Genomic DNA, 24,745 nt, shown 5'->3' on the forward strand with positions numbered 1-24,745 from the left:
AGTATTATGGAGCTAAACTTAAGCAATCCAAAACCTTCATTGATTCAAATAAACATTCATTCATTCATTGAATAGTTACTAAGCCTCCATTACACACCAGGCAGTGTACTAGGGCTACAAAGATAAATAAGAAGTATATATCTACAAGATTGCTGTAACTTCCTGTGTAGGTAAACTGGGGGCTTATTCTGGATTCAAAATGATATTTTGTGTTTCTCTCAAAAACAATTGTATTCACATGAATTAGCCCCTCGTGAAGAATGGGAGGAAAAAAAAAGCTTGAGAACAACTGACTTCCTTGTTCAATCCCTTTGGATGAATGAATCCCCTCTAGAATATACCTTAAAGAATAGCCACCTGACCTCTCCTTGAATTAAAAAACTAGTTGCTTTCAGGTCCTCTCTGACTCATGGCGACCCCCAAATGTGTTAGAGAAGACTGTGCCACACAAAGTTTTCAGTGGCTGTTTTTTCAAAAATAGGTTGCCAAGCCTTTCTTCTCAGGTGCCTCTGGATGGACTCAAACCTTCAACCTTACGGTTAGTAGTCGAATTCTTTAACCATTTACACCACCCAGAGACTTCCTGTTCTTGAACACTACCTCAAAAATCAGCTTACTTTATTTTCAGGCAATTTTAATATTAGAAAGCTCTTCCTTATATTTATCCAAAATCAAAGCTTATATTTCTGGGACCATATATGGTAATTCACATCATTCTTTCCTGTGATGACTCTTAAGATATTCTATGATAATTATCAGGTTATCCTAATTGTCTCATCTCCAGTTGCTTATCGTTTCAAGTTTCCTCACCATTTGATCGCTTTCCTATTAAAGTTTTCCAGCTCGTCAGTGCCCATCTTGAAGTATAGTACCAACTGAACACGAGGATGGCTGGAGCAATATACAGTTTTCTGAGTTCAATGCAGTTATTCGAGATTGTAGATTTATTAAGGAAGTAATGCATTCTGGAATGGGGCATGCTGTAATTATAACTTGAAAGTATAACTAAGATGTGAAGAAAAGGAATAACATAAGGAAGGAATACAAACAGTGGGTGAGACCAGGAAATATATTAAAACTCTTGGAATTAGAAGGAATAGGTTAAGGTGGGAGCCCTGGTGGTGTAGTGGTTAAAAGTTTGCCTCCTAACCAAAAAGTCAGCAGTTCAAATCCACCAGTCACTCCTTGAAAACCCTATGGGATAGTTCTACTCTGGCCATAGCAGGAAGAACAAACATTAGCCAAGGAAGAGGCTGCTATTACCCAGCGAAAGGTTTTATTTAGCATTGAGGTGAAGAAGGTATAGGTAAAGGGAAGTCATGTAAGCAAGAAGATATGGAATTTGGCAGGAGGAATTTTGGTGAAATACAAAGCATAAAAACTAACTCTTACTTTGTTTTATAGGGCAAGATCCTTGGCAAAATGATGAAGTAATAATAAAAATACCTAACACATATAAGGCTTAACATGTGCAAGTATTATTCCGTTTCCCAAATACATTTCATTTCCCAAACACATTTAGTCTTCACAACAGCCCTATGAGATAGTTATTTTTATTGTCCCCATTTTATGGACGAGAAAACTCACCCATAGAGAAATGAAGTAATTTGCAGAATGTCACATGGCTAGTGAGATGGCAGTGCTGAGATGTTAATCCAGATAGTCCGACTCTAAAACCTGCCCTCTTAGTTACTGTATAACATGTCACTATACTATGCTATGATGTGTGACTTCAACCTACCTTCTGTCACCTCTCATAAATACTAGCCTGTGCCCTTCTTTTCTTGCATGATGCTACCTTTCTTGCTCCTTTCAAGGAGCCAATGCCTTCCTGACCTTTTCTTCTTCCCTACTACTCAAACCTACTCTATTGAAAGAAGATCATAAACTCATTCATTCATTAATTTACACCAAGATACAAATGACTGATGTGGCTTAATATAAAATAATATTCTGCCAGGGTTGGGTTTTGTTTTGTTTTGTTTTGCCGGGGTCAGAGGAGAACAATGTTAAGGCCATAAAACCCTTAACGCAAAGCCCTGGTGAAATTCAAAGTATATATGGCATGGGAAGATGAGTAAGTTAGGGGCATGACCTTATGGGTCCTTCAGATTCTTTATTTAGGTGGCCCAGGGCTTGGGAGAATCATAGTAGAAATGAAGTGGGAACATAAAAGTGAGAATGAAAAGAACAAGAGATCCATCTGTGTTAAATACCGATTCAGTCATTTTAGTAATATCTTTTATTTTCCTAATTCATTATCAGGTGGAAGAGTGTGATATTACGCCAGGAGAAAGATTCAGTTATTTAACTTGGACATTCATAGATGAAAAGAAATAATTCCATTTGAGAGTCTTAGGTGTTCACGCATTTACATCTGAATCAAGGTGGAACCAAGAATTGATTTTGCTCTTTTATTACCTAGCAGAGATAAAACTTTTTCAGATAGATCTGTGATTTATCTGCTCTAGGAATCTTACTGTCTGGGAATGTTACCTTAGAGTTATCCTTAATATCTCTGTTTCTTATGCTACGTCAATCAATCATTAAGCTCTTTCATTTCTTTCTTTAAAAGGTTTCTCATATATATCAATCTAGTTCAATTCAATGAACACTTACTGAGTGTCTGCTTTCCGTCAGATACCGCACTCTGAGCATTCATGTCTCCATATCTCAAATTTCTCGTTTCCTAAGAGCAACTACGGCATGATACAAGCAATCCTAAAAGTATGCTTAGGTACAGAAGTAGTATTAAAAAAAAAAAAATTTTTTTTTTTTTAATACAGGAGAAAATTACTTTGCCAGGGAAGGTCAGAAAAAACTTGCAAAGGAGGTGATACTTGAATAGGGTCTTCAAGGATGAATCGAAGTTCATCAGAATAATGACAGTAGCCTATTTAGCTAGAGGGCAAACATATGCAAAGACATGGAAGCATAGCACGTGTGGTCTGGCAACTATTAGTGGTATTACTATAAAATATATGAAGTTTGAGTCAAGAGATGGTGGGAAACAATCTGTTTCATTGCCAGGATTTTCATATGCCTAGAGCATCAACTTATTTATTTCCATGTCTATGATTATCTAAGGCCTGGTCTTTCTTTAGTACCTTCCTAAAGTCTTACTTCCTCATTTACTTGGCCTTATTCTCTACTTCCACTCATTTAGAATTTAGTCACTGTATCTTGATGGCTAGGTAATTGTTTGCGTGTCTTCAATCTTCAGTTGGAGCCCTGGTGGCGAAGTGGTTAAAAGCTTGGCCACTAACCAAAAGGTCCACAGTTCGAATCCACCAGCTGCTTCTTGGAAACTCTGTGGGGCAATTCTACTCTGTCCTACAGCATAGCTATGAGTCGGAATCGACTCAACAGCAACAGGTTTGGAAACCCCTGTGGCATAGCGATTAAGGGATGTGGCTGCTAACCAAAACGTCAGCAGTTCAAATCCACCAGGTACTCCTTGGAAACCCTATGGGGTAGTTCTCTTTTTCCTATAGGGTCGCTATGAGTCAAAATTGACTTGACGGCATCAGGTTTGGTTTTTTTAGTTATGCTGGGAATTGTTTTATACTGGTTTCTGAGAGCTGTGGAAGAAGTTGGTCATATATATTTCATAATCAGATTTGTGAATCTTCAGAGTAACCTTCCAAGGAATTTAATTCAGTTTCACAAATGTATGCTGAATACCTAGCTTGTGCCTGCATAGATGCTGGGGATACTATGAAAGCTTAGTTCAAAATTCATGCCCTTGAGGAACTTATAACCTAGCAGCAGCTCCTAGCTCTTTATTTTTTTTCTCCATTGCTTTTCCTTGTAATGAGAAGCTCCTTCTGTTGGCTATGACTCTTCCTGAAAAGACTGCATCAGTGAAGATAAGTCCCCAGTTTGTACAAATAGATAGAATTATTGAATTAATGACAAAAGACAAATATTTTATTGAAGTTGGAAAAATTACAGAAGAGAATGAGTTTTAATTGAGAACTTTAGTTTGTGCTTCTCCCTCCATCTCAGCTCTACCCCAACAAACACATACACACTTTGTCCACACATATTTTTTTGTTTGCACAGGCATTCTTTTCCTAAGATTTGAGTCAGCAATATGTCTTATAGCCATATAAGCCTTATATATACAGTGTTATATGAGCTTAGAACAGTGCAAGACATATAGTAATTATTCAGTGTTTATTGAAATGGATTTCCAAGATATAGATCCATGTAAAAAAGTCTATGCCTAAGGGTTCCTGCTGCTTAAAATACAAAAGTTCCTTTAAATGAGTGAATTTCTCATCATAGAGTGTGATTTTTACTATCCTTTCAAATATACAAACCTAAAAAAGCCACTGGCGTCCAGATGATTTCTAATCATAGTTACCCTATAGGACAGCGTAGAGCTGCCCCATAAGGTTTCCAAGACTAAAACTTTTTTTTTTTTTAATAGTGTTTTAGGTGAAAGTTTACAGTGCAAATAAGTGTCTCATTCAAAAATTTGTATACAAATTGTGACATTGTTGCAATCCCCACAATATGTCAGCACTCTCCACCTTGCCTTTTCTACCTCCAGTTCTGTGTATCCAATCATCCAGTTTTCTTGTCCTTTCCTATCATCTCATCTTTTGGGAAGATGCTCCCCATTTGGCTTCCTATACTTGATTGAACTAAGAGACATGTTCCTCACATGTGATATTGTTTGTGTTATATTGTTGACCCTATGTACAACATAACTAAACACTGCCCAGTCCTACATCTCATAATCATTGCTATATTTGAACCCATGGTTTCAGCCACTGTGTCAGTCCATCTCATCAGGGGTCTTCCCCTTTTTCTCCAACCCTCTACCTTTCCAAGCATGATGTCCTTCTCCAGGGACTGATCATTCCTAATAACATGTCCAAAGTACATAAGACAAAGTCTCACCATCCTCGCTCCCAGGGAGCACTCTGGCTGTACTTTTTTCAAGACAGACTTGTTCATTCTTCTGGAAGTCCATGGTATACTCAGTATTCTTTACCAACACCATAATTCAAAGACATCAATTCTTCTTTGGGCTTCCTTATTCATTGTCCAGTTTTGCATGCATATGAGGAGATTGAAGATATAATGCCTTGGGTCAGGCATACCTTAGTCCTCAAAGTAACATCTTTGCTTTACAGTACTTTAAAGAGGTCTTTTGCAACAGATTTGCCAATGCAACAAGTCGTTTGATTTCTTGACTGCTGCTTCCACGGGCATTCATTTTGAGTCCAAGTAAAATAAAATCCTTGATGATGTCAGTATTTTTTCCATTTTTTTTTTTTTATACAAACAAACCAAACCCATTGGCATCAAGTTGATTCTGACTCGTAGCAACCTTATGGGACAGAGGAGAACTGCCCCATAGAGTTTTTTTTTTTTTAATTGTGCTTTAAGTGAAGGTTTACAAACCAAGTCAGCCTCACATACAAAAACTTACATGCACCTTGCTATATACTCCTAGTTGCTCTCCCTCTAATGAGACAGCACACTCCTTCCCTCCACTTTCTATTTTCATGTCCATTCGGCCAGGTTCTGACCCCCTCTGCCCTCTCATCTCTTGTCCATACAGGAGCTGCCCACATAGTCTCATGTGTCTACTTGATCCGAGAACCACACTCTTCACCAGTATCATTTCCTATCCCATAGACCAGTCCAATCCATGTCTGAAGAGTTGGCTTTGGGAATGGTTCCTGTCTTGGGCAAACAGGTCTGGCACCATGACCTCTGGGATCCTTCTAGTCTCAGACCATTAAGTCTGGTCTTTTTACAAGAATTAGGGGTCTGCATCTCACTGCTCACGTGCTCCGTCAGGGATTCTCTGTTTTGTTCCCTGTCAGGGAGGTCATTGGTTGTAGCTGAGCACCATCTAGTTCTTCCAGTCTCAGGCTCATGTAGTCTCTGGTTTATGTGACCCTTTCTGTCTCTTGGGCTCATAATTACCTTGTGTCTTTGGTGTTCTTCATTCTCCTTTGCTCCAGGTGGGTCGAGACCAATTGACGCATCTTAGATGGCCACTTGCTAGCATTTATGACCTTAGACACCACTCTCCAAAGTAGGATGCAGAATGTTTTCTTAATAGATTTTATTATGGCGATTGACTTAGATGTCCCCTGAAACCATGGTTCCCAAACCCCTGCCCCTGCTAAGCTGGCCTTCGAAGCTTTCAGTTTATTCAGGAAATTTCTTTGCTTTTGGTTTATTTTTTTGGTTTAATCCAGTTGTGCTGACCTCTCCTGTACTGTGTATTGTCTTTCCCTTTACCTAAAGTAGTTCTTATCTACTATCTAATTAGTGAATACCCCTCTCCCTCCCTCTTTTCCCACTCTTGTAACCATCAAAGAATATTTCCTTCTCTGTTTAATAAACTATTTCTTGAGTTCTTATAATAGTGGTCTCATATAATACTTGTCGTTTTGCTACTCACTGATTTGACTAAGCATAATGCCTTCCAGATTCCTCCATGTTATGAAATGTTTCATGGGTTAATCATTGTTCTTTATCAATGCGTAGTATTCCATTGTGTGAATATACCATAATTTATTTCTCCATTCATCTGCTGATGGGCACCTTGGTTGCTTCCATGTTTTTGCTGTTGTGAACAGTGCTGCAATGAACATGGGCATGTAGATATCTGTTCGTGTGATGGCTCTTACTTCTCTAGGATATATTCCAAGGAGTGGGATTACTGGATCATGTGGTAGTTCTATTTCTACCTTTCTAAGTGCCGAATTGATTTCCAAAGTGGTTGTACCATTTTACATTCCCACCAGCACTGTATAAGTGTTCCAGTCTCTCCACAACCTCTGCAACATTTATTATTTTGTTTTTTGGATTAACGCCAGCCTTGTTGGAGTGAGATGGAATCTCACTTGTAGTTTTGATTTGCGTTTCTCTAATGGTTAATGATCATGAGCATTTCCTCATGTATCTGTTAGCTACCTGAATGTCTTCTTCAGTGAAGTGCCTGTTCATATCCTTTGCCCATTTATTAATTGGGTGATTTGTCTTTTTGTTGTTGAGTTTTTGCAGTATCATGTAGGTTTTAGAGATCAGACCCCGATTGGAAATATCATAGCTAAAAACTTTTTCCCAGTCTGTAGGTAATCTTTTTACTCTTCTGGTGAAGTCTTTGGATGAGCATAGGTGTTTGATTTTTAGGAGCTCCCAGCTATCTAGTTTCTCTTCTGCTTTGTTAGTAATGTTTTCTATACTGTTTATGCCATGTATTAGGGCTCCTAGTGTTGTCCCTATTTTTTCTTCCATGATTTTTTTTCATTTTAGAGTTTATATTTAGGTCTTTGATCCATTTTGAGTTTGTTTTTGTGCATGGTGTGAGGTATGCGTCTTGTTTCATTATTTTGCCGATGGATATCCAGTCGTGCCAGTACTGTTTGTTAAAGAGACTGTCTTTTGCCCATTAACTGATTTTGGGCCTTTGTCAAATATCATCTGCACATAGGTGGATGGATTTATGTCTGGATTCTCAGTTCAGTATCTGTTGTTGTCTATGTATCTGTTGTTGTACCAGTACTAGGCTGTTTTGACTACTATAGCACTGTAATAGGTCCTAAAATCAGGTAGAGTGAGGCCTCCCACTTTGTTCTTCCTTTTCAGTAATGCTTTACTTATCCGAGGACTCTTTCTCTTCCATTTGAAATTGGCGATTTGTTTCTCCATCTCATTAAAAAGTGTCATGGAATTTGGATAGGAATTGAGTTGTATTAATAGATGGCTTTTGGTAGAATAGACATTTTTGCAATGTTAAGTCTTCCTATCCACGAGCAAGGTATGTTTTTCCACTTATGTAGGTCTCTTTTGTTTTCTTGCAGTGGTGTCTTGTAGTTTTCTTTGTATAGGTCTTTTATGTCTCTGATAAGATTTATTCCTAAGTATTTTATCTTCATCGGGGCTACTGTAAATGGTATTGACTTGGTGATTTCCTCTTCGATGTTCTTTTTGTTGGTGCAGAGGAATCCAACTGGTTTTTGTATGTTTATCTTCTATGCTGTTACTCTGCTGAACTCTTCTATTAGTTTCAGTAGTTTTCTTGAGGACTCTTTAGGGTTTTCTGTGTATAAGATCATGTCTCTGCAAATAGAGATGCTTTTACTTCTTCCTTGCCAATCTGAATGCCCTTTATTTCTTTATCTACCCTAATTGCTCTGGCTAGGACCTCCAGCACAATGTTGAATAAGAGCAATGATAAAGGGCATCCTTGGCTGGTTCCCGATCTCAAGGGGAATGTTTTTAGACTTTCTCCATTTCAGATGATGTTGGCTTTTGGCTTTGTATAAATGCTCTTTGTTATATTGAGGACTTTTCTTCTATTCCTATTTTGCTGAGAGTGTTTATCATGAATGGGTGTTGAACTTTGTCAAATGCCTTTTCTGCATGAATTGATAAGATCATGTGGTTCTTGTCTTTTGTTTTATTTATATGATGGATTACATTAATTGTTTTTCTAGTGTTGAACCATCCCTGCATACCTGGTATAAATCCCACTTGGTCATGGTGAATTATTTTTTTGATATGTTGTTGAATTCTATTGGCTAGAATTTTGTTGAGGATTTTTGCATCTAAGTTCATGGGGGATATTTGTCGGTAATTTTCTTTTTTTGTGGTGTCTTTACCTGGTTCTGGAATCAGGGATATGCTGGCTTCATAGAATGAGTTTCAGAGCATTCTGTCCTTTTCTATGCTCTGAAATACCTTTAATGGTAGTGGTGTTAACTCTTCTCTGAAAGTTTAGTAGAACTCTGTAGTGAAGCCGTCCAGGCCAGAGTTTTTTTTTTGTTGTTGGGAGTTTTTTGATTACCTTTTCAGTCTCTTCTTTTGTTATGGGTTTATTTAGTTGTTCTACCTCTGTTTGTATTGGTTTAGGTAGGTAGTGTGTTTCTAGGAATCCATGCATTTCCTCTAGGTTTTCAAATTTGTTAGAGTACAATTTTTTGTAGTAATCTGATATGATTCTTTTAATTTCAGTTGGGTCTATTGTAATATCACCCATCTCATTTCTTATTCAGGTTATTTGCTTCCTCTCCTGTTTTTCTTTTGTCAGTTTGGCCAACGGTTTTTCGATTTTGTTAATTTTTTCAAAGAACCAGCTTTTGGAACTACCATACGATCCAGCAGTCCCACTCCGTGGAATGTGTCCTAGAGAGATAAGAGCCTTTACATGAACAGACATATGTACACCCATGTTCGTTGCAGCACTGTTTACAATAGCAAGAAGATGGAAGCAACCAAGGTGCCCATCGATGGGTGAATGGATAAATAAATTATGGTATATTCACACAATGGAATACTATGCATCTATAAAGAACAGTGATGGATCTTTGAAACATGTCATAACACGGAGGAATCTGGAAGGCATTATGCTGAGTGAAATTAGTCAGTTGCAAAAGGACAAATATTGTATAAGACCACTATTATAAGAACTTGAGAAATGGTTTAAACAGAGAAGAAAATATTCTTTGATGGTTACGAGAAAAGGAGAGGAAAGGAGGGTGGGAGAGGGGTTTTCACTAATTAAATAGTAGATAAGAACTACTTTAGGTGGCAGGAAAGACAACACACAATACAGGGGAGGTTAGCACAACTGAACTAAACCAAAAAAGTTTTCTGAATGAACAGAATGCTTCAAAGGCCAGTGTAGCAGGCGTTGCGGTTTGGGAACCATGGTTTCAGGGGACATCTAAGTTAATTGCCATAATAAAATCTATTAGGAAAACATTCTGCATCCCACTTTGAAGAGTGGCGTCTGAGGTCTTAAACGCTAGCAAACAGCCATCTAAGATGCATCAATTGGTGTCAGCCCACCCGCATCAAAGGGGAATGAAGAACACCAAGGACACAAGGTAATTACAAGCCCAAGAGACAGAAAGGGCCACATAAACCAGAGACTACATCAGCCTGAGACCAGAAAAGCTAGCTGGTGCCCAGCTACAACTGATAACTGCCCTGACAGGGAACACAACAGAGAACTGCTGAGGGAGCAGGAGAGCAGTGGGATGCAGACCCCAAATTCTTGTAAAAAGACCAGACTTAATGGTCTGACTGAGACTAGAAGGACCCCAGTGGTTATGGCCCCCAGACCGTCTTTTGGCCCAGGACAGAAACCATTGCCGAAGCCAACTCTTCAGACAGGGATTGGACTGGATAATGGGATGGAGAGGGATGTTGGTGAGTGAGCTTCTTGGATCAAGTGGACACTTGAGACTATGTTGGCGTCTCCTCCCTGGAGGGAAGATGAGAGGGTAGAGGGGGCTAGAAGCTGACGAAATGGACACGGAAAGAAAGAGTGGAGGGAGGGAGCGAGCTGTCTCATTAAGGGGAGAGCAACTGGGAGTATGTAGCAAGGTGTTATATAAGGTTTTGTTTGAGAGACTGACTTGATTTATAAACTTTCACTTAAAGCACAATAAAAAAAAAAAAAAAAACCAGCTTTTGACCTTCTTAACTCTTTCAGTTGTTTTTCTGTGTTCTATTTCATTGAATTCTTCTGTAACTTTTATTATTTGCTTTCTTCTCGTGCCCGAGGATTTCTTTTGTTGCTCTCTATTTGTTCAAGTTGTAGGTATAATTGTTTGATTTTGGCCTTTTCTCCTTTTTGTATATGTGCATTTATTGATATAAATTGATCTCTGAGCACTGCTTTTACTGCATCCCAAAGGTTCTGATAGGAAGTGTTTTCTTTCTTTTTGGATTCTATGAATTTCATTATCCCATCCTTGATGTTTTCTATAACCCAGTCATTTTTGAGCAGGATATTGTTCAGTTTCCAAGTGTTTGAATTCTCTTCTATGCTTTTTCTGTTACTGATTTCTAATTCTATAGCCTTATGGTCAGAGAAGATGCTTTGTAATATTTCCACATTTTGGATTTTGCTAAGGCTTGCTTTATGACCTAATATGTGGTCTATTCTAGAGAAGTGTTCCATGTGCGTTGGCTGCTGTTGGGTGGAGTATTCTGTATATGTCTATAAGGTGAAGTTGTTTGATTGTTGCATTTAGATATTCCATGTCTTTACTGAGCTTCTTTCTTGATGTTCTATCCTTCAGCAAAAGTGGTATGTTGAAGTCTGCTAGTATAATTGTGGCGCTATCTCCCTTTTCAGTGCCGTTAGAATTTGTTTTATGTATCTTGCACCCCTGTCATTGGGTGCATAAGTATTTAATATGGTTATATCCTCCTGGTATATTGTCCCTTTAATTATTATATAGTGTCCTTCCTTATCCTTTGTGGTGGATTTAAGTTTAAAGCCTATTTTGTCATAATTAGTATTGACACTCCTGCCCTTTTTTTTTTATTGTTGTTTGCTTGATATATTTTTTCCACCCTTTGAGTTTTAGTTTGTGTCTCTAGTCTAAGGTGTGTCTCTTATGGGCAGCATATAGGCAGATCGTGTTTTTTAAATACATTCTGCCACTCTCTCTTTATTGGTTTATTTAGTCCATTTACATTCAGCATAATTATGGGTAGGTTTATGAGTTTAGTGCTATCATTTTGATGTCTTTTTTTGTGTGTTGTTGACAGTTTCTTTTTCCCACTTAATGTTTTGTGCTGAGTAGTTTATCTTTATATATTGCCTTTTCCTCCTGTTCACTGTAGTTGATTTTGTTTCTGCTGAGTCTCTATTTTTTCTTCTATTTTATTTTGATGAGTAGGATTGTTAGTCTCCTTTGTAGTTACCTTAATATTTACCCCATTTTTCCAAGTTTAAACCTAACTTTTATTTCTTTATATTGCCTTGTCTTCCTCTCCATTTGAAAGATCTATGACTACATTCTTAGTCCCTCTTTATTGTTTTAATGTTGTCTTCTTTTACATAATGACATCACTGTTTCCCTGTTTTGAGCATTTTTTAAAATCTTTATTTATTTTCGTGATTTCCCTATCTGGGTTGACATCTGATTGCTCTGTCCAGTGTTCTAGTCTTGGGTTGATATCTGATATAAATGATTTTATAACCAGAGAACTCCCTTTAGTATTTCTTGTAGTTTTGGTTTGGTTATTACAAGTTCCCTGAACTTCTGTTTATCTGGAAATGTCCTAATTTCACCGTCATACTTAAGAGACGGTTTTGCTGGATGTATGATTCTTGGCTGGCAATTTTTTCTCTTCAGTGCTTTATAAGTCATCCCACTGCCTTCTTGCCTACATGATTTCTGCCGAGTAGTCCAAGCTTATTCTTATTGACGCCTTTGTAGGTGACTTCGTTTATCCCTAGGTGCTCTTAAAATTCTCTCTTCATCGTTGGTTTTGGCAAATTTGATTTTAATATGTCTTGGTGACTTTCTTTTAATATCTACCTTATGTGGAATTCAATGAGCATCTTGGAGAGGTATCTTCTCATCTTTCATGATATCAGGGAAGTTTTCTGCTAACAAATCTTAAACAATTCTCTCTGTATTTTCAGTTATCCCTCCCTGTTTTGGTACTCCAATCACTCATAGGTTATTTCTCTTGATATAGTCCACATGATTCTTAGGGTTTCTTTGTTTTTTAAATTCTGTTATCCAATTTTTCCTCAAATATATTGGTGCCAACTGCTTTATCTCCAGTCTTACCAATTCTGTCTTCCACTTGCTGAATTCTGCTCCTCTGACTTTCTATTGAGCTGTCTAATTCTGTAATGTTGTTGTTAATCTTCTGAATTCCTGATTGCTGTCTCTCTATGGATTCTTGCAGCTTATTAAATTTTTCATTATGTTCTTGAATAACCTTTTTAATTTCTTTAACTGTTTTATCTGTGTGTTCCTTGGCTTGTTCTGCGTACTGCCTGATCTCCTTCCTGATGTCTTGAACAGTTCTGTATATTAATATTTTGTATTCTGCATCCGGTAATTCCAGGAATGCACCTTCATTCAGAAGATCCCTTGATTTTTTGTTTTGAGAGCTTGTTGAGGCGATCATGGTCTGCTTCTTTATGTGATTTGATATTGACTGTTTTCTCCATGCCAGCTATAAGTTCTTGTATTAGTTTATTTTGTGTTTCCTTACTATATCCTAGCTTCTTGCTTTGTTTTGTTTTGTATGTCCAAATAGGTTGCTTGAGTGAGCTGTCTTGATTGTTTTCTCCTTTGAGGCTGTAACATCCTGCCCCCTAATGGGTAGAGATATTACCAGGTAGGTATATGAGCCTAGGAGTCCATTCTCTTTTCTTGTATGGATTCAGCTCATGTGTCCAGGTAGTCGGTCATCAAGTACCCAGTGCTTTTGGTTGTAAGGACTAGGAGTTACCAGTTATCCTTGGAGCCCTGTTATGGGTGACTGGGTGATCTGAGTGGAACCACAAGCTCTTAGGCCCCTGATGTGGGTAGGTGAGGACCTATTAAATAGGCAATATAGTGTTAAACATCACACACTCACCTCCCTACCACACAGCCAAAACAGTTGCAGTCTGGCAACAACAGCCTGTTCTCCTGAAATAGGCCCCACACAGGTCCGTGCAGGGGGGAAAGGTATTCAGAGTCCACAGATTGTTTATGCCTGGACAGGATCCGCTTCTGTCCTGAGCTCCCCAGGTTAGTGGAGCTGGCAGATTATCTTTTCCCCAATTGTGAATTTATTTATTTATTTTTTTCTAATGTCAGGAGAATGGCTCAGGGTGCACAATAGGACCTATCTCAGGCCCAGCAAAATTGATAGACACTGAAGCCTGTTTGGGGCCTGGGGACACGGTAAAATATACACAAGTACTTAGCTTTTGCCGAAAGCGCCATTCTTCTCTGGTTCTGGCGGTGTGAGTAGGCTGTGTGGCTGGCTGTTTCTCCTTGAGGAAGGTGTGGCTGTACACCAACACCAGCCCATCGCAGCATGAGGGTTCCCAGTGATTTGGGCCCAGCAACTTCTCTCTGCTTCTGAACCATCTCTCCATCCCTGTGCCAATCAATCCATTTTCTGACTTTGCCTTTGATGTTCAGGGCTTCTAGCTTGTCATAAATATAATTGTTTCACTTGCTTTTTCAGGTCTTTGTTGTAAGAGAGCTTGCCAGAAGCATCTGGCTATTCCACCATCTTGGACCCCCCCCCCCACCCGCCCCATTGAGTTTTTAAGGAGTGGCTGATGGATTCAAACTGCTGACTTTTTGGTTAGCAGCCGAGCTTTTAACCACCGAGCCACCAGGGCTCCAGTTTGTTTTGTAGGCCTGTCTCATCTTTGGCTGAAGGGTGAACTCCGGGTGGCTTCAGTTTTGGGTTAGCTTGGTGTCTGGGGGCCATAGTTTCAGGAGTTCCTCCAGTCTGTCAGACCAGTAAGTCTGATCTTTTTTGTGTGTGTATGTGTGAATTTGAATTTTTTTCTACATTTTTCTCCTGCTCTGTCTGGAACCCTTTATTGTGATCCCTGTCAGAGTGGTAAGTGGTGGTAGCCGGGCACCATTTAGTTCTTCTGGGATCAGGCTGGTGGAGGCTGTGCTTCATGTGGTCCATTAGTCCTTTGGACTAATATTTTCCTTGTGTCTTTGGTTTTCTTCATTCTCCTTTGCTCCAAATGTGATGGGACCAATAGGCGCATTTTAGATAGCCGCTTGGAAGCTTTTAAGACCCCAGACACTACTCACCAAAGTAGGATGTAGAACATTTTCTTTATGAACTATGTTATGCCAACTGACCTAGATGTCCTCCGAGACCATGGTCCTCAGCTCTCAACCCCAGTAACTCTGTCCCTCAGGGTCTTTGGATGTGTCTAGGAAGCTTGTATGGCGTTGCCTTGGTCAAGTTGTGCTGCTTTCCCCTATATTTTATGTTGTCTTTCCCTTCACCAAAGTTAACACCTGTCTGCTGTTTAGTTAGCGATTTTTCCTCCTCTCCCTCATAACCATCAGGGTTTGCTTTTTCTGTGTGGAAACCTTTTCTTGTAATCTCATACAATATTTGTCCTTTCGTGATTGACTTATTTCACTCAGCATAATACCCTCCAGGTTCATCCATGTTGTGAGATGTTTCACAAATTCTTCATTGCTCTTTATCATTGCATCAAAAAAAACCCAAACCTGCTGCCGTCGAGTTGATTTTGGCTCATAGCAACCCTACAGGAGAGAATACAACTGCCTGGTGGATTCAAACTGCTAATCTTTTGGTTAGCAGCCATAGCATGTAACCACTATGCCACCAGGGTTTCCTATCATTGCATAGTATTACATTAATCTGTTGATAGCCCCTTAGGTTTTTTTTTCCGTCTTTTTGCTATTGTGAATAATGCTGCAGTGAACATTGGTGTGCATATGTCTATTCCTGTGATGGCTCTTATTTCTCTAGGATGTATTCCTAGGAGTGGAGGTGCTGGATAATATGGTATTTCTATTTCTAGCTTTTTAAGGTGACACCATCTCATTTTCCATAGCGGTTTTACCATTTGACATACCCATCAGCAATGCTTAAGAGTGCCAGTCTCCCTGCAGCCTCTCCAACAATTGTTATTTTCTCTTTTTTTGATTGGTGCCAGTAATGTTGGGGTGAGATGGTATCTCATTGTAGTTTCGATTTGCATTTCTGTAATGGGTAGTGATTGTAAACATTTCCTCATGTGTCTGTTAGCTGCCTGAATGTCTTCTTTGGTGAAGTGTCTGTTCATATCCTTTGTCTATTTTTTAATTGGGTTATTTGTCTTTTTGTTATTGAGGTGTTGAAGTATTCTATAGATTTTAGAGATTAGACCGTTGTTAGATATGTCATAGATTAAAAAAAAAAATCCCCAGTCTGTAGGTTCTCTTTTTACTCTTCTGGTGAAGTCTTTTGATAAGTGGAAGTGTTAAATTTTTAAGAGCTCCCAGTTATGTAGTTTCTCTTCTAGTGTTTGTGCATTATTAGTTATGGTTTGTAGTCTATTTGTGCCCTGTAGATACATCCTCTTTTTGACCCAAAGTTGTTTTCTGTAACAACACATTTCTTGTTAAGTGCCTGAGAATTATATCTAAGTTGAACTTTTGTCATTAAATTTAAATTTAAAGTAGTTGATACTTTATGCTCTAACTTTCTTAAAAATATGTGTTCCTGAAGGTAGTATTATTTACGTATAATAATTTTGAAAATTTGTTGGAGTTATGTGACTAATATAAAAATAGTGATAGTGTTTTTTTGCCACAATAATATAATTTACTATAACAAATAATTCAAGGAAACCCTTGTGGCATAGTGGTTAAGTGCTCCAGCTGCCTACCAAAAGGTCAGCAGTTCAAATCCCCCAGATGCTCTTTGAAAATTCTATGGGGCAGTTCTACTCTGTCCTGTAGGGTAGCTATGAGTCAGAATCAACTTGATGGCAACAGGTTTGGTTTTTTTTTTAGCCCTAGTAGCGCATTGGTTAAAGTGCCTGCCTGCAAACCAAACGATCAGCGGTTTCAACCCACCAGCCACTCTGTGGAAGAAAGATGTGGCCGTCTGCTTCCATAAATATTAAAAAACCCAGTGCTGTCGAGTAGTCTGTAAAGATTACAGCCTTGGAAACCCTATGAGGCAGTTCTACTCTGTCCTATAGGGTCGCTATGAGTTGGAATCGACTCAACAGCAGTGGGTTTTGTTTTGGGGTTACACCAAATAATTCAGTTCAGCAATGTGTTTTTCTGTATTTTGGTCATGCAGTAGCACTTATGATATTGATAAAAACATCATACAGAAGAAGAAAACTACAAGAGGATACATCCCTTTCATATCTCGGAAAAAAGGATTTACTTAAATTTATGCTCCTGTAATTTCAGGCCATAATCAGCAACCTGAGATAGATTGAAAAATTATAAAGAAGTGTTTAAATTTGTTCTGTTTGTCAAAAAAATAGGAAGTGTAAACACAAAGAAAGCGTGCTTGTAAAATGAATATGCCGGTTTAAAATGAAGTTATGTGGAAAATACTGTGAAAGCAAACTGGTGATTTTTTGTTAATTTATTTGTAACTTCTTTTTTAAGGATGCTGGGCAGTTTTATGCTAGATATAAAGAAACAAAATTGAAGGAAAAGGAAGATGCGCTGACTAGAGCTGAACTTGAAACACTTCAAAGTGAGTTTTAAACATTTTCTTACTGTGTTAACAATATCATATAAAACTAATTTTTTAAATTTAGATTTTCCCTTAAAGTTAGCAGTAATTAAATTTCCTATACCTTCTTTGCCACTCCCTAAATAGAATAATTTGTACTGAATTTGTTGTAAGTGGAAAATACTTTATTATTAATTACTGGACCACCACAGTTCCATATCAGAAAGAGAAGTACAATCAGATGGCTCGTATAGGTCCTTCAGTCTAATAGGCATCCAAAATCTGCTAAAGTCTAAACTACTGCAGAATTGTAACTATAATTGATATTTACTGCCAAACCTAACCAATTGATCACCCAACTTGCTATATATTGTAATAGTAAAAATGAAAAATCTAAAGATATCAATGATTTTTGTTTCAAATGCCATCTTTCATTTGCAATATTGTTATATAATAGGAAAACCTTGAATAAATTAAGAGTATGTTGCAATGAAGTCTTTTATTGAACAATAAAGACAGTTCTTGCTAATTATAGAAAAAGTTGAACATATTATTTATGTTAGCCATCTAGTGCTGCCATAACAGAAATACCACAAGTGGATGGCTTTAACAAGAGAGATTTATTTTCTCACAGTCTAGTAGGCTAGAAGTCCAAATTCAGGGCATCAGCTCCAGGGGAAGGCTTTCTCTCTCTGTTGTCTCTGGAGGAAAGTCTTTGTCCTCAATCTTCCCCCGGTTGAGAAGCTATCATGCACAGGGACCCCGGGTTCAAAGGACATACTCTGCTCCCGGTGCTGCTTTCTTCGTGGTTTGAGATCCCCAATTCTCTGCTTGCTTCCCTTTCCTTATATCTGGGCCACACCCCAGGGAAACTCTCTTTCCTTTGGAGCAGGAATGTGACCTGGGTAAGGGTGGTGTTAGAATCCCACTCTAATCCTCTTTAACCTAAAATTATAGTCACAAAATGGAGGACAACCCGTTGTTGAAACCCAGATGGAATAAGTACTAGAAAGCATTTTAAAAACAACACTCATACAAGGCTCTGAATAATAAGACTTCTGTTGCTTTTGTTTTTAAGATCAATAGTGTATTTAGAAAAGGTGTTGGTATCAACATTAAAAATGTTAAAGAACAGTCACATTCACTGTTAATAATGTCAGAAACTGTCATGTATTTTTTAATGTAGTTCTAATCGTTACGTGCAGAGAATCTTTTAATTAATTTTGTTAACTTCATTACAATGTTCTGCATTGTATACTTTAGAATTAATATATAAAGGCCCCAAATCCCCCAGTGTGCATTTTATTTGCCCCTATCCTTCTTAATTTTAAAGACCATCATTGGAATACTGAGTTCATAATAACATTTCCATCTACTTAATTGAGTAAATGCATCTCATGCAGATTAGCAATAGCTATTTTATGCTGCCTGTTTTTCATGACCTAACTGCTACTCTGCCCTCATGTCTATCAGCTTTCCTGCTGAGATTGTGCAGTATCCTCTGAGGGCTATGCTGGAACTACTCTGAACAGGGCATGGTGGTCTTATTAAAAGGATATGTTTAAATAAGTTGAATATTTATAAATATAAGACTGAGCATTGATTTTTTTATACTTTGTCTAATTACAAGAGTTTATTCTAGATCAATAGAATTCTAATACTTACAATGAAATAGCCCTTATCAAGAATGGAAGAAAATTTATTTTATGAAGGAATTGGATGTAAAGGTCACAGTTCGAACAGTCAAAAGAGGGGAGAAGTATAGAAGTAAAACTTAATAGTTCCCTTACCCAATTCTCTGACCTTACAGCCTACATACTTTTGAAAAATGATTAAAAAAAAAAAAACTCAAATAATCAAAACCCTACTGCCATGTATTTCTTTTTATCTACAGAAATGATAATACTTCCAAATGTTAGTTTGTTTTTTTTTCTTTTTGTTTATAGTCCCTGGACATAAGTAGAAGTGTCAAGGAGTCACAGTGAGATGTAGCACATAGTTAAAAAGTGGGGAGAGAACATACTTTTCTGTTGTGCCAGGACAGGAAAACGTTTACCTTTTTTAAGGTAAAGGAAGACTGGTTTTCTAGAAAACCCAGGTTCATGAAGAAAGGAGATGCTGGTGCTGATTTGTGAGCTGACCCAGGAACTGGTGAATAGAGGAAAATGAAGTTAGGGGAGGGATAGTGCCAGTTTAGGTTAGAACTTTTTGCCTGTGATGATACAGAGTATTCATGGATGGGAGAACACTATCTGCAGTAACTTACCAAAAAGACATGTAACCAAGTCACAAGCTCCAGTATGATTGAAAACAAGACTAAGTAGAAATTCCATGTCTTAACTTGTGAACCTTATTATGTAATAAAACTTAGTGGGAGCCCTAGTCCCCAAAGAGTTTATATATATGTAGGCAAAAGCTGTCTAAAGAATAATATCTTATCCTAGGTACTTTGCTCTAATAATAATGGAAATGTGAATTTTTAAAATCATACAGCTTAGATATAAATGTGCAATCCCATTAATATTTCAAATCATAATACTGTGTTTGTCCAAATGTAATAGAATCTTAGTTTTCTCACTGAAATGATTCAAAATAGTTTTTTAGCAAATTGAATATATGGTTATTATATGGTTATAGGTTAGTCAAATTTCAACTGAAGTTTTACTTATTGATTTGGATATGAGTACTTTCTTAAAATTATACATTAAATAAAATAACATATCCGTTTATAAGCTCCATGCAGATATGTGTTTTTATTTGTCTTGTTTACAGTTGTAATTCCAGTGTCAGGAATATGATAGGGGCTTAGTAAATATTTTTAAATGAATTAATGAATTTCAAAATACTGTATTGCTCTTGTCTTCTCTCATACTTTTTTAGCAATGCTATTAAAACCCTTCAGCAAAATTTTTGACTAGAGTGTCTTTGTCATCACTGAAACTACTTTTTGAGTGATGTAACACAGTTATCTAGACTATATCATCTTTATTTCCACGTGTAGACAGTCGCTGAGTTAACGACGGGGCTCCATTTCGATGACCGCATCGTAAATTGGTTCTGACATAAGTCAGATGCCTCATTTTTTTTTTTTTTTTAACTTTTATTGAGCTTCAAGTGAACGTTTACAAATCAAGTCAGTCTGTCACATATAAGTTTATATACATCTTACTCCTTACTCCCACTTGCTCTCCCCCAATGAGTCAGCCCTTCCAGTCTCTCCTTTCGTGACAATTTTGCCAGCTTCCAACTCTCTCTATCCTTCCATCCCCCCTCCAGACAGGAGATGCCAACACAGTCTCAAGTGTCCACCTGATATAATTAGCTCACTCTTCTTCAGCATCTCTCTCCTACCCACTGTCCAGTCCCTTTCATGTCTGATGATTTGTCTTCGGGAGATGCCTCATTTTTAAAAAATTTTTCTTTATTATTGCCTTTTATTATCAGTATCTTTGTAAATCTGATATTTGTCTTTGGGAGTTGGAAACATTACATATAAACTTACAGATATATTTTAATAAATGCATAAAAAATACACAGATCACAAAATTTTACTCCAATGATGAAGAAGAGTTGGACGACATTGGCATTTTGTCTGTTGCAGTAATAACTCCACTTGTGGAAGGTTCTGTATCACCTGGATTATTCCTGGGAATGGGGATGGCATTTCTAGTCAGAAAATTAGATTTGTCTGTATGGTCCTTTTGTTTTTTTCTTCATATATTTTGCAGTAACATCTCACTGCTTCCTGAGTCTGCCTATTGACTTTAGCAAAGTGATCAGCACTAGGGTCCATGCTTTCAAGCAGTCGAAGCCCCTGATTTAATTTAGGAAACTAAATCTATATGGCTGTGTTTTGAATAGTTAGTCATAAAATTGAACATCTGTAAGTGAACATCTGATAATGAGAAAATCAACAAATTATGTGCTGCAACATTGTATGTAGTACATATTGTTAACGATGAGATGTACAAAAATGTATGGTTGTGAGTGTGCTTTGTCTAACTCAAATATGTTGTAAGTAGAGGACTGTCAGTATAATGACATAACGTACTTTTGAAATCATTTTTGATGCTGTCACTAGAAACTTTATCCCAAGCCACAGGTGTACCTATTCAGCTAATACTAGGATTTTTTTTTTCCTTTTGTTGTAATTGGTACAATAAAATCACTGAATTGCTTTTATATTTAACTTTTTACATTGAAATAATTGCAGTTTTCCCTCACTGCCTACATCTTCCATAACTACAGTATAATATCAAAACCAGGAAATAGACATTGGTGTAAAGTGTGTGTATAGTTTTATGCCATTTTATCATTTTCACACATTCATGTAACCGCCACCCCAATCAACTACTTCCCCTTTATAGTCACACCCACCCCCACACCCCATCATCTCTAATATCTGGCAGCCACTTATCTATTTGGCATCTCTGTGCTTTCTAATTTTGAGAATGTGATTTTGAGAATCATACAGTATGTGTGACCTTTTGAGATTGGCTTTTTTCACTCTACATAATGTCCTTGAGATCCGTCTAAGTTTGTTCCATGTGTCAATAGTTCATTCGTTTGTATTGATGAGTAGTATTCCACGGTATGGATGTACCCTGGTTTGTTTAACCATTTACCAGCTGTAGGACAATTTTAGTTGCTTACATTTGAATTATTATCAATAAAGCTGTTAATGAACAATCGTGCATGTTTTGTGTGAATATAAGTTTTCATTTATCTGGGATAAAGGGCCAGTATTCCATTTGCTGGATCTTATGATAAGTGCATGAGTTTTAAAAGAATGACACCTGTTTTCCAGAGTGGTTGTACCATTTTATTACATGTCTACCAACAGTGTATGAGAGATCAAGCTTCTCTGCATCTATACAATTTGTCATTGTCATTATTTTAGCTGTTCTGTTAGGTGTATACTGATATTTCATCATGGTCTCAATCTGCATTTTCCTAATGGCTGATGATATTGAACATTTTTCTCATGTGCTTATTTGCTATCTGCATATCCTCTTTAGTGAAAGCTTTCTTCATGGCATTTGCCTATTTTCTAATTGGTTTTTTTTTTCTTCCTGATATTGAACGTTGGGTGTTCTTTTTATATTCTAGACATGAGTTCTTTTATCAGATATATGGTTTGTTAATAATTTCTCCCGGTCTATAGGTTGTCTTTTTATCTTTTTAATAGGGTCTTTGACAGAGCAAAATTTTTAATTCTGATTAAGTCCAATTTATTGATTTTTTTTTTAAATGGGTCACGCTTTTGATGTCACACCTAAGAACTCTTCACCAAGCCCTAGGTTCCAAAGGTTTTCTACTATGTTCTCTCTCTCTCTTTTTTTTAATTGTGAAAATAGAAACAGTGAAACATGGGAGAGCCAGAACTCTATGGGACTGCCTTGTTTTTCCTGATTTGCAAGCTTTTTTGCCTTTGACAAGGTGCAGTCTTACCACTTTTCTATCACTTGTTTTAGTCAAAAATATTTGAATTTTCCTTCTCTGGTAGGTTCCCACCTTATACAGGTTCTGGCTTTCATAGGTTTTACTGTATAACATAATATTTAACAATTCAATAATTTTTATGCATACAATTCAGTGACTTTTATTATGTTCATCATGTTGTAAAACCATGACCACTATTCTTTTCCAAATTCTTCTGCCAAATTAAAAGAAACTCAGTGTGCCCTTAGCAGTGATTCTGTCTTCCCCCTATCTCCCACTTCTGGTAACTACTAATAAGCATTGGTCTCTTCATACAAGTAGGATCATACAAGGTCTGTCCTTTTGTGACTGACTTATTTCATTCAACATAATGTTTTCAAGATTCATCCATGTTATAGTATGTATCAGGCCTTAGTTAAAAACTAGGTCCTGAAGGAATACCCCTATGTTTTTTCCTAAGAGTTTTATGGTTTTAGTTCTTAAATTTATGTGCTTGATCCATTTTGAATTAATTTTCATACATGGTATGACGTATGTATCCAAGTTCATTATTTTGCTTGTGGAGATCCAGTTTTCCCACTGCTCTTTATTAAAGATACTCTTCTCTCCACATTGAATGGACTTTGCACATTTGTTGAAAATCATTTGACCATAGATGTATGGGATTATTTCTGGACTCTCAATTCTATATCCTTGGTCTTATGTCTATCATAAGCCCTTGTGGCACAGTGGTTAAGCACTCAGCTGCTAACCAAAAGGTTGGCAGTTTTTACCCACAGCAGCTTTGCAGGAGAAAGAAGGAGCAGTCTGCTTCTGTAAAGATTACAGCCTCGGAAACCCCATGGGGAAGTTCTGCTTTGTACTATAAGGTTGTTATTAGTTGGAATCGACTTGGTAGCAGTGGAGTTTTTTTTTTTTTTTTTTAATGTCATTTTGGTTTTATCTGTTTTGATTACAAAAAACTGTAGCTTTATAATATGTTTTGAAATCAGGAAGTGTGAGTCCTCCTACTTTATTCTTCCTTTTCAAGATTGCTTTGGTTATTTGGTCCCCTTCTAATCCATATAAATTTGAGGATTGGCTTTTCCATTTCTGCAAAGAAGGTTGTTGGGATTTTTATAGGAATTGCATTGCATTTATAGATTGTTTTGGGTAGTATTGACATCTTTACTATGTTAATCCTTCTAGCCTATTACCATAGACTATCCTTCCGTTTATTTAGGTTTTCCTTAATTTCTTTTAGCAATGTTTTATAGTTTTCAGTGTACAAGTGTTTCACCTTCCTGGTTAAATTTATTCCTAGTACTTTATTCTTTTAAATGATATTGTAAATGGATTTTTTTTCTTAATTTTTCAGCTTGCTCATTACTGATGCATAGAAACCCGACTTATGTTTTGTGTGTGGACCTTGTATCCTGCCACTTTGCCGAATTCATTAATTAGCTGTAATACCTTCCTTATGAAATCTTTGGGGTATTCTATATATGGGATTGTGTCATCTGCTAAAAGGGAGTTTTACTTCTTCTTTCCTGGTTTGGATGTCTTTTACTTCTTCTTGTTGCCTAATTGCTCTGGCTACAGCTTCCAGTACAGCACTGGTGAGAGTGGTCTTCCTTGTCTTGTCCTTGACATTAAGGGGAAAACTTAAAGACTTTCTCCATTAAATATGATGTTTACTGTGTTTTCTTCTAAAAATTTTGTGATCCATTTTGAATTAAATTTTCTATAAGGTATAAGGTTTAGGTTGTTGTTGTTAGGTGCATTTGAGTTGGTTCCAACTCATAGCATACAACAGAATGAAACACTGCACAATCCTGTACCATCTTCACAATCATTGCTATGTTTGAGCCGGTTGTTGCAGCCACTGTGTCAATCCTTCTCATAGAGGGTCTTCCTCTTTTTTTGGTGACCCTCTACTGACATCTACAAGCATGATATCCTTCTCCAGGGATTGGTCCTTCCTGATAACTTGTCCAAAGTGCGCAAGACCAAGTTTTGCCATCATCGCTTTTAAGGAGAATTCTGGCTGTACTTCTTCCAAGACAGATTTTTTTGTTCTTCTGACAGTCCATATTCTTTGCCAACACCATAATTCAAAGGCATCTATTTTTCTTTGGTCCTTCTTATTTATTATCCACCTTTTTCATGAATATGGGATGATTGAAACTATCATGGCTCGGGTGAAGTGCAACTTAGTCCTTGTTATGCATTGAATTGTGTTCCCCTAAAAAGTGTGTTACCTTGGCTAGTCCATGATTCCCTGTATTGTGTGATTGCCCACCATTTTGTCATCTGATGTGATTTCCTATGTGTGGTAAAT

At 37.3% G+C, this 24,745-nt stretch overlaps 1 protein-coding gene across 3 annotated transcripts in view; it reads left to right on the top strand.

Annotated features, from left to right (window-relative positions):
- Nucleotides 1-24,745, top strand: part of DNAJC1 (DnaJ heat shock protein family (Hsp40) member C1) — a 323,430-nt gene that overhangs the window by 117,392 nt on the left and 181,293 nt on the right. For all 3 annotated transcript variants that reach the window (XM_049881877.1, XM_049881878.1, XM_049881879.1), the window contains one exon: nucleotides 16,914-17,004. In XM_049881877.1, coding sequence (XP_049737834.1) covers nucleotides 16,914-17,004 — 91 coding nt within the window. The remainder of the gene's footprint in view (nucleotides 1-16,913; nucleotides 17,005-24,745) is intronic.

This window comes from Elephas maximus, chromosome 4 (genome assembly GCF_024166365.1).
Source record: "Elephas maximus indicus isolate mEleMax1 chromosome 4, mEleMax1 primary haplotype, whole genome shotgun sequence".
Taxonomy (NCBI): Eukaryota; Metazoa; Chordata; class Mammalia; order Proboscidea; family Elephantidae; genus Elephas; species Elephas maximus.